Consider the following 10,436-nt stretch of genomic DNA (forward strand, 5'->3'; position numbering starts at 1 on the left):
GTAGTGAGGCTAATGCCACACCAGGCTGTGAAAAAGCAGATCCACTTCCATCTTCTCCATGGTGTAAGTGCCCTGACACACACAGAGTAGATTTTGGTGCAAAGCAGCATAAATATGCATTTTAACACTAAAATCTGTTCCATGACTGTCAGTGCACTTATACCATGGAGTCAATGGGTGCAGATCAGCTTTCTCAGCCTGGTGTGGCATTGATCTTATGGTTGAAAAAAGGTGTCCAAATTCAACCTTTTGCTCAAACAAACCCTACCTAATTTTTGGATGATCCAGAGGAAGGCAAAAAACCCCCGTCTGAAGCAGCCTCTAATTTGCTTCAGAAGGGGGAAAAAATTCCTTCCTGACTCCAAAATGGCAATCGGTTTAATCCCTGGATCAATGGTTTCCTAATTCTACTAAAAACAGTAGCTTTGTACAGTAAGGACAATGCTACCGTCAGGGCATATGGGTTGGTTCAGTATTGGCATACATTTGGGAAAGTACCAGGTTATAAAAATATCCTGGCACTGGTGACTGGTTCATTGAACAGGAGAACAGTAAGGATGATACCCACAAGGGCATTTGAAGGTGGTTCTAAGCCAATTTCACCTCCAGTACAGTCAGCAGCAGCTGCGCTATTAATGCAAGCTCTACAAATACAGTAACCACTAAACTGGCTATGGACTGCAAGTAAAATGACTCTTGACGCACCTAGAAATACTAATGGATAATAGTAAGAAATATATCTCAGTGTTCTCCTGTTCAACAAATGGGTGAGCATTTCAAATGACTAAACTGACTTACACTCAATCACACACACAAATACATAGAGCACACACACTCACAGAGAAGAGCTGAGGGAGAAGTTGTGGAGAGGACAAAGAGGGCATGGGTATGGGAAGTGCTAGGGTTAAGGTATGGAAGAAAACCTGGAGGGTTTAAAAGTGGATGGTAAAGAAGCTGGGAATAGGGAAAGGGATTGAGAGTAAAAGAGAGAAAATGTAAATAAGGAAGAAGGAAATCAGGGGAAAGGAGGACACAGTATAGAGGAAGTAGACCCATGCCCCCCGCAGCCACAGGGTCTGCTTTCTTTATAGTTATGCCATCACAGGTAAGGAAATAAGGGAGAAACAGAAGTTTGGGGTGTTGTTTAGAGATTTGGAAGGAGGGAAATCAAGGGTAAGGGAGCAGAAGGGAGAAAGTATAGAGGAAGTAGACCTGGGCCCCCCGCGGCCAGGGGTTCTGCTTCCTTCATAGTTACACCACTGCTTAAGAAAGGGGTTAATCACAGGTAAGGGAATAAGAGGAAGGCAGATGTTTGAGGTGTTGTGTAGTGAGGGAAATCAGAGGAAAGGGAGTAGGAGGAGACAGTATAGAGGAAGTAGACCTGGGCCCCCCGCGGCCAGGGGATCTGCTTCCTTTATAGTTATGCTGCTGGTGTGACCCACTTAGGAAAGGGGTCAATCATGGGTAGGGGAAATGAGAGAGACAGAAGTTTGGGGTGTGGTTTAGTGATTAGAAAAGAGGGAAATCAGGGATAAGGAAGGAGACAGTATAAAGGAAGTAGATCCGTGCCCCCCGCGGCCATGGGGTCTGCTTCCTTTATAGTTATGCCACTGGAGTGGGCCACTTAGGAAAGGGGTTAATCACGGGTAAGGGAATAGGAGGGAGGCAGATGTTTGGGGGAGGGTGGGGGTAACCTGGTTATGTTTAGCAATCTCTTCATTCCAGATGTAACCTCACCATTGTACCTTTCCATCCTTTAGAAGCTACAGTCAGAGATCCCGTCTGGTGCTGGCTTTGATGGCAGAACCAGGTGACAGTCACAGGAGATGGTTTAGGTTTGGTACAGCAGGTGGATTGGTTGTTTAGGGGTGCAGCTTGCCACAGATGTTAAAGGCCTCAGGTTGTTACAGGCAGCAACTAATGATGGTATCCCATGTTAGAACAGAGGTCATGCCTTACTCCTGCCAATTCCAGTTGGGATCAACTTCTGAGAAATCTTTTAAATTCTTTCCATTGCAATTATGAGTGGAGAATGGTAGTGGAAATTCATAGAAGTCGTCCGCAGATGGCTGTGAACAAGAGAAAAGCACTTAAACTTTTATACAACAGTAGAATTGTGTATTAATTTCACTCATAGTTTTAAGTAGATTTGTTTTAACACCTTATTGGTCACTGCGAGCTTCCTAACTGCAAGGAAGAAAAGGATGAACTCATTTGCCTGGTGTTATTATGCAAAAGATCTGTCCTCCATCCCAATAACAGCAGGGGTTGTATGCACCGGACAACCTCTGTCTTAAAACTGTTATCCCTTATTTTTGGAGCAATTTTTGGAGCTGTCTACTAAAGGGGGCTTTTAGTTATTAAGGGAGGTCCAACTTGACAACTATTTTGGGTAAAGGCTTATGATAGATGTTTTAGCTGACCATCACTGGAACAATGGGAGAGTTACGGTTATGACCATGTTTTCACATAATTCATACATGTATAAGAAGTCAGAAGACCTCTGCCCTGCTATTTCATGAAAGTATACAAAAAGTGCATTGATTGCTGCAGCGCATTAATTTACCATTCCTGGCTGAAAAGGTGTCTCCAGTCTTCGATTTTCCAGATCATCCCAGTTGATAGTGCTGTAGAAAGGATGCTCCCTGATGTTCCCATTCAGTCCAATTCGTTTGGTGTCATCAGTCTCCAAAAGCTAAAGAGAAACATGGTCATATGTTAGAGTTTTGCAGATGTTATACTAGGTAACTCCCTGCATTATTGGCAGGCACATAAGCAGTATGCCAGTATATCTATTTACCTTAGACAGGAGGTCCAGCATTTCCTCGCTCATATAAGATGGGTAATCTGGTGTTTCCGTCATTATCGCATAGGTCTGATTTAGAATGCTGCCTGATGTTGAATATGGCAATTTACCTGTGGCCATTTCATACATTATCACCCCGAAAGACCACCAATCCACGGCTGCATTGTACTCATCCTGTAATAGAACCTTTAAAGAGAAAATAAATAAAACAAATTATACCAACAAATATATTTACTCCTTATATGTGTGATAGTAAAGAGAACCAAGAGTACAGTTTTCTCCATGGAATTGCTATAAACTGCTTCTCTCGACTGTCAATAGGAATCACAATGCTTATAGTACAGCAACAAGATCATTGCCCAACACCTGGGATGTCTTTTTGCAACATATTGGAACGTCTAAACTGCATCAGAAAAGGGACGGACACAGTTACCTTAATTACATGTAATATTAACATTTAAACACACCATACATCAATATTGAAACAAATATATTTATTAAGCAACAGGTATAAAAATTTTATCTAAAATTCACTGGTGGCTAATTAGGAGGAATACATGCACCTGGGAAAAAGACAGGTGCAGTGTCCCCTTTAATGTGATTTGCAATTTAAAATTCTATGACAACTAACAAACTGAATCACACAAGCTTTGGATATATTTGCACTGGAGTTCTGGATGTACAACAGGAATTACTAGTGGATTAATGTGTTTCCACAGTAGGACCCTTTGTAACTGGATGAGTTACAGTTCTGCAGTTACAAACTACATATTAATACTAAGATCCCATATAAGACTTTGTAACTATAACTGACATTTCTGTGCTGTATAAAATGTATTGAATGTCATTTAGAATGCTTTGTGTTAATTAAGTTTTAATTGCAACAGGAGAGGTGCATTCTTTTGCCTACCAGTGATTTTAAGGTGGGAAGTTCTGTTAACCCGTTGTTTAATAAATATATTTGTTTTAATATTGAAATACAGTGTGTTTAAATGTTAATAGTACATAGTTGGTCTATTTTCTGATACAGGATTAAAGGTTATAACATTGGGACTGACGGTTTCAGTTTCATTTCAATACTATAGGACCTGTTATCCAGAATTCTCGGGACCTGGGATCTTCATATCTTAGGTCTACTAGAAAATCATATAAACATGAAAAAACCCCAATAGGCTGGTTTTGATTCCAATATGGATCAATTAAATCTTAGTTTGGATCAAATAAAAGGTACTAATGTATTATTACAGAAAAAAAGGAAATCTTTTTTAAAAATCTGGATTAATTGGATACAATGGAGTCTATGGGAGACAGCCTTTCTGTAATTTGGAGCTTTCTGGATACTGGGTTTCCGGATAATGCATCCTATACCTGTAATCATGTAAAGGTCACATTGGGTTCAGACCAGTGAAAATTATAACATCGAAACTGGACCCTAATAGATTCTAAGAAACTAAATTGCCGGAATTGGCATTGTGCCAGCATTTGTCAGGTGATAGATTGGGATAGATGGGAATGGGATCATCTGAGATGTTGATACTATTCTCTCTTTTTTTTATACAAACCTTTTTTTCCAATATATATGCTACTATGCATATATTGTAAATATTTTACAACAAATTATGTTACCTCTGGTGCCCGATATCCACGGGTTCCTGCTAAGCCGTAGTTATTCTTCTGGCCAGTGATGTTCTCTTTTGCAAGGCCAAAGTCGCAGATCTTTATGTGGCCGTCTTTATCCACCAATACGTTGTCCGGCTTCAGATCACTGTAGGTTAAACACAAGAACAATTTACTTTCAGAAAAATATACAAAGAGGTCAAGGTTCATGGAACAAGTTAAGTCTTTGTCAGTTAAATGTGATCACATATTTTATTCCCTTCTGTTTAAGAAAGTTAATTGTTGTTAAAAATAACCTCAATTAAATAACCACAAAAGAAGGTGATAAACTAATTTAAATTAAATTAAGCGTACAACAAAGCCCACTGTGTGCCACTGTCCTTGATTGATTGAGGGCATAATAGAGTACTCTATACGTATGGAACTTATAGTTGATAAGTAGCCACTTATACTGACCTCAAAGAACTTTACAAGGTTAAAGAACACAAACACAATATACTGAGATTTTACTGACCGATGAATGATTCCTTTAGAATGCAGGAACTGGAGGGCAACCACCATCTCTGCTGTGTAGAATATGATTCTCGACATTGGCAGATTTCCGTCACGAAGAATCATTTGCCATAAAGATTTCCCACTGGCATACTCCAGGACAAAGAAGGCTTCAAGCTGGTAAGTGCAGGTTAGAAGAATGTGAGACATGAGACATTACTACACAGAAGTAGAGCTGGTAAAAAGAAGGGCTAAAGGGACTTGAATAAAATCATCTATGTAACTTGGGCCTACTGCAATGATCTCATACCCCCTCCCCAACTGCATCAACATTAACAAGGCAAATAGGGCAGTATTGGGAGCTGTGTGGGGGGCATTTGAGGATGTGAGTCAACGTCATATAAATAGGTTTTGTTTAACATATTTAAATGCAAAAAATTATATATCAAAGATATATGTTCCAAGGCTCAATTAGCTCAATTTTTTATTAAAGCTTACATTTCAAATGGTACATACTAACCCCACATAGCCCACCTTACGAGTTTCATACCCTCCGGTACTTAGTCATAGGTGTCTCAGAGACACCTATGACTAAGTACTGGAGGATAAGAGCCTTGGGACATATATCTTTGATATATAATTTTTTAGCATTTTGACTGCCTTTGGAATCAGGGCAAGTCCCTCTGGCTCAGCCTGGGATTCACAGGAATCGGTTGCATGAATTCCCCATTAAGAATAGAGAATAACATATTTAAATGTTAACTAAGTACCCCTGTAATACACACCATGAAGGTACCACCACTCTATACCAACAAGAATATATTGACAATGACCAAGCAGATTATGCTATTAGTACTAGATGACAATAAGCAGTGTCGGACTGGGATGCCAGGGGCCCACCATAAAACCTCAGATTGTGGGCCCACCAGAAAACCTTAGACCATGGGCCCACTTTCCAAATTATTATTTTTCCTCTCCTCACTTAACCTCTTTATTCTCCTAGTCTTTTATATCTACATACTATACTCTATTCTTCCATTATTAAGCCTAAGAAATAGGGAATGACCATGAAATAGGCCAAATGGTTAGAAGCAAGAGGCCCCTGACACCTGGGCCCACCGGGAGTTTTCCTGGTATCCTGGTGGGCCAGTCCGACACTGACAATAAGCCTGTGAGTGCCAAGAATTGAATCTCAGAGACACATACAAAGTGCTATTTTAACCTGTTATCGTGCATAAGGATCAGTATGCTTTACCTCTGACTGAAAAGTTGCATAAGAATGGCATAAAAATGCACATTCTCTGCTGATCTTCAATAGACGGGCTTCTTTAGCGATGGAATCACAGTTGTTCTTCTGTTTCTTCAAGATCTTAATTGCCACCAGTTGTTTTTTTGGTCTAAAAGAAGCCAATATCACCTAATAAGAATAAGAGAAGAGATTCAATATCACGGGGTCTCTCGTAGAGACACAATGTAACTTGCTATGCAAACATGCTTCATGACTTGGGAAATCCATCACTCACCCAGCCAAAGCCTCCTTGTCCCAGTACAGTGTGGAACTTGTAGTTGTCACTATCCAGTGTAGCAGGTCTTTCGATGTCCAGACAGGGTCTCTTCTGTATGCTTCCACCTTCTTAAAGAGAAAAAAAATGCCATAAACAGATCACATCACAGATAAATTGTAGTGATGAGCCAATTTTTTCACCACACATTCCACATTTCGCCAACGGTGGACAAAAATTTGCCACGAAAAATTCACCAAGAAAAAACTGCCCATTCATTTTAATACATTTGGAATAAACTTGAAAAAAGAACCCCATTGACTTTAATGCATTTAGAGTGAGAATAAAAGCTGATTGCTGCAATAGGAGTGAGAAAGAAAGTCGCCCATAGACTCTGAGTTATTTTGCTAGCTAAAAATCACTGCAAGAAAAAAAGAAAATGCCTATAGACTTTACTGTGCTTGGCAAATTTTTCTCCATTTCGCAAAAATTTTCTGCACTTTTACAATCGCTAATAAATTGTACATGATACAGGTATCCGATCCATTATCCAGAATGCTCAAGACCCAGCATTTATCGGATAATGAATCTTTCCATAATTTAGAACTGCATGCCTTAAATCCACTAGAAAATCATTTAAACATAACATAAACTGAAAGGGCTGGTTTTGCTCCCAACAAGGATTAATTACATCTTCGTTGGGATCAAGTACAAGGTACTGTTTTATTATTACAGGGAAAAAGAAAATCATTTTAAAAATTTGGATTATTTGGATTAAATGGAGTCTATGGGAGACAGCACTTCCATATTTCGGAGCTTTCTGGATAATGGGTTTCCGGATAACAGGTCCCATACCTGTAGCATATGTTAAAAAATTAATTAACAAATATAATGAAGATTATGTGAAAATCAAAACAACCTTTATATTTTAAATGTATAAATGGTTTCTTGGGAGGTACGTATTTATAACATATAATTGAAAGGGTGATACCTACCCACTTATATGTATGGCCTCTCGCAACCTCATTTTATGACCCAATGGCTCATTTACAAATGTGAGGGGCAAAATGCAGAAAACAGCTGTACTGCAAAGTGCCATGTTTTTTCTACTTTCTCCAAATTTGTTCACAGAGACCAAAATGGAGTTGTGCTGTTCTCTCTCTGTCCAGAAATGGATGTGCCTACGTTTGTCAGTGTTGCATAAAGGATCAATGGGATTTTTGCAATACAAGGTATAGAGGGAAATTAGCAGATAAGGGATAAGTTGAAGGGGAACTAAAGTGTATATCGGACAATGTAAAATTGCTCAGCCTGCTAATATACTCACTTTTGCAGTTTACAATAGCCAATTTACTATTCATGGTGGGACAACAGTTGTAGTACTGGGGAACTAGATTCAATTTCAGCTAGGAATTAAAGAAATGTGTATGTTCATCCAAATTGATAATACAGGTATAGGATCCAGTATCCAGAAACCAGTTATCCAAAAAGCTCTGAATTGCTGGATGGCAATTCATAGATAATTTAAGTTTTAAAAAATGATTCTCATTTTTCTCCGTTATAATAAAACAGTAATTTGTCCTTGATCCCAACTAAGATCAAATTCATCTTTATTGGAGCCAAAACAATCCTATTGGGTTTCAATTCATGTTTAAATTGGTGGTTCACTTTTTAGTTAATTCTTAGTATGTTATAGAATGGCCAGTCCTCAGCAACTCTTCAATTGGTCTTCTTAGTTATTTGCTTTTTTTGACTCTTTCCAACTTTAAAATGGGGGTCACTGACCCCATCTAAACACAAATGTTCTGCGATTGCTACACATTTATTGTAATTGCTACTTTTCATTACTCATCTATCTACCCAGGCCTCTCCTATTCCTGTTCCAGTCTCTTATTTAAATCAGTGCATGGCGCTAGGGTAATTTGGACCCTAGCAACCAGATTGCTGACATTTTAAACTAGAGAGCTGCTGAATAAAAAGCTAAATAACTCGAAAACCACAAATAATAAAAAAATAAAACCAATTACACATTGTCTCAGAATATCACACTCTATGTGATACTAAACATGCTTGGAAGGTGAACAACCCATTTATATTATTTTTAGTACACAGAATAGGGAAAGACACTTTATCTGGAAGATCCCAGGTCCCAAGCATCCTGGATAACAAGTCCCATACCTGTAATGTATTAGGGCTTAGCAAAAGTTTTTATAATGGCACTGTAATTTCACATTAAGTGATCACGTACCTATATGTCTCTATATGTCATACAAAAAGGGTAATGTATTTTTCTTACCTTCTAATGGGTCTTCTGATCTTGATCTTTTATTATTATCTTCATTTTGCTTTATATTTCTTCCTTTACTGTTTTCTTCTCTGATTTTTTTATCATCTACATCAACCTGACTTGTTTTACTTCTCTCAAGCTTACTGGTCTTTTTCTTTGCTTGGCTTTCCTTTTGTAACTGTCCTTCTTTAACTGCTCTCCCTTTAATGCTCTCACCTTCACTGGTCTTCTTCTCTGCTTGGCTTTCTTTTTCTATTTCTCCTTCTTCAAATCTTCTCCTTTTAATCCTTTCATCTTTAATGGTCTTCTTCTCTGCCTGGCTTTCCTTTTCTATATCTCCTTCTTCAAATCTTCTCCTTTTAATCCTCTCGTCTTTACTGGTCTTCTTCTCTGCCTGGCTTTCTTTTGAAATTTTTCCTTTTTCAATGTTTATCCTTTTAATGGTCTTCTTTTTATTTTCTGTCTGTTTCTCTACTCTCCATCTCCTTTTAATGCTCCTATACAGACTTGTCTGTGCATTTCTGCAAATCTTTTTATCATCATTTGCTGCATCTGATTTTCTTTCTCCTGACTCCTTGATCCAATCCTTGTTGGTCTTACCTTCTATGCAGCTTTTCACTACCTGTCCAGCCGGACATCTCCTTCTTTCACTCAAATCCATGTTAGTCTTTACTCCTATACTACACCTCCTATACTGTTTTTTATTTTTAATCACGCTTTGAATAAATTTAGCAATCGCTATCAAAAACACCTACTCTCTCCTACTCACTGTCTCTCCTACCAACGGCGGTTGGTCTGAACCAGCAAGTAACAGTTAAGCTAGGTGTGTCATGTGACCACCAGCAGTGGCATGCGGGCATCATTGGGTTTACCATGGAGCAACAAGCATGCAGTTGAGAGCTGAATACATTACTATGGCACTACAAACCTTTCTCTAATTTAGAAGAAAAGAAAACTTTCTAAAAGTAAAAAACTTACGCTGCTCCATGTTAAAGTATATAAAATATCAGCAACAACACTAGCAGAGCCTGAATCCTTCCAGTGATGATCGAATTTTTTTCGCCAAATTTTGCAGCAAAAATAATGCCCATACACTACAATGGGGTTTTTTTTTTTCGTCACCCATAGACTTTACTGCATTTTGGCAAATTTTTACAGTTTTACAAATTTTCAGCCAAACGGGTCAGATTTGCGGATTACTACTTGTAACGTATCCCATAATGTTGATTAAATACGAACTGCTAATAAAAGTTCAAAAATATATACTGGTTGGTGCTATTGGTTGGTTGTCTTCTTTAGATAAAATGTTCAGCTTTAACTCACAGTGCCAAAAGTGACCATCTGCAATCCCCATAATCCTATATCCACCTGGACAGAATCATTTTTATGTGAGGATGGTAATGCACTGACTTTGATCAGTTATGTAATGGCATTTGAACCTCTACTATCTATCTACAAGCTAGTGACTGCAGAGTCTGTATAGCTTTCCCTCCTAACGTATATTTTAACTTTGTTTTTTGTTTATTTTGGGCATACCTTTATAATTATTAATAAAAGTTACCTTTTAACTCATAAACTTTTGGTTGTGGGAATTTCCGTTTTATAAACTGGGGTGATGCAATCCAATGGGTCATTCTTTTTCTTTCCTTTGGTCAATTAGTATTTCACTTGACCCTGCACACTGGTAATTGGTTCTCCCATTGTTACCTTTGGTTTATTAGTTCAAAATTTG

General features: G+C 38.4%; 1 protein-coding gene across 1 annotated transcript; it reads right to left on the minus strand.

The window, feature by feature from the left end:
- Window positions 1–724: 724 nt before the first annotated feature.
- Window positions 725–9,803, minus strand: LOC121393642 (protein kinase C delta type-like). The gene is made up of 8 exons (XM_041562675.1): window positions 8,714–9,803; window positions 6,439–6,548; window positions 6,171–6,332; window positions 4,938–5,092; window positions 4,433–4,571; window positions 2,801–2,992; window positions 2,567–2,695; window positions 725–2,069 (listed from the first exon to the last, which is right to left on the minus strand). Exons 1-8 carry the CDS (start codon window positions 9,363–9,365, stop codon window positions 1,956–1,958), a joined length of 1,653 nt encoding a protein of 550 aa, XP_041418609.1. The 5' UTR covers window positions 9,366–9,803; the 3' UTR covers window positions 725–1,955.
- Window positions 9,804–10,436: the final 633 nt, after the last annotated feature.

Source organism: Xenopus laevis, chromosome 5L, assembly GCF_017654675.1.
Source record: "Xenopus laevis strain J_2021 chromosome 5L, Xenopus_laevis_v10.1, whole genome shotgun sequence".
NCBI classification, from domain to species: Eukaryota; Metazoa; Chordata; class Amphibia; order Anura; family Pipidae; genus Xenopus; species Xenopus laevis.

Excerpts from the sequence above, each read along its gene's own strand:
- LOC121393642 (XM_041562675.1), bottom strand. The coding sequence starts at position 9,365 with ATGGATTTGAGTGAAAGAAGGAGATGTCCGGCTGGACAGGTAGTGAAA. Across the intron at positions 2,993-4,432 it reads GTGGATATCGGGCACCAGAG|GTTCTATTACAGGATGAGTA; the intron begins GTAACATAATTT and ends TTCTCTTTAAAG. Across the intron at positions 2,070-2,566 it reads CACCTTTTCAGCCAGGAATG|CCATCTGCGGACGACTTCTA; the intron begins GTAAATTAATGC and ends TCTTGTTCACAG.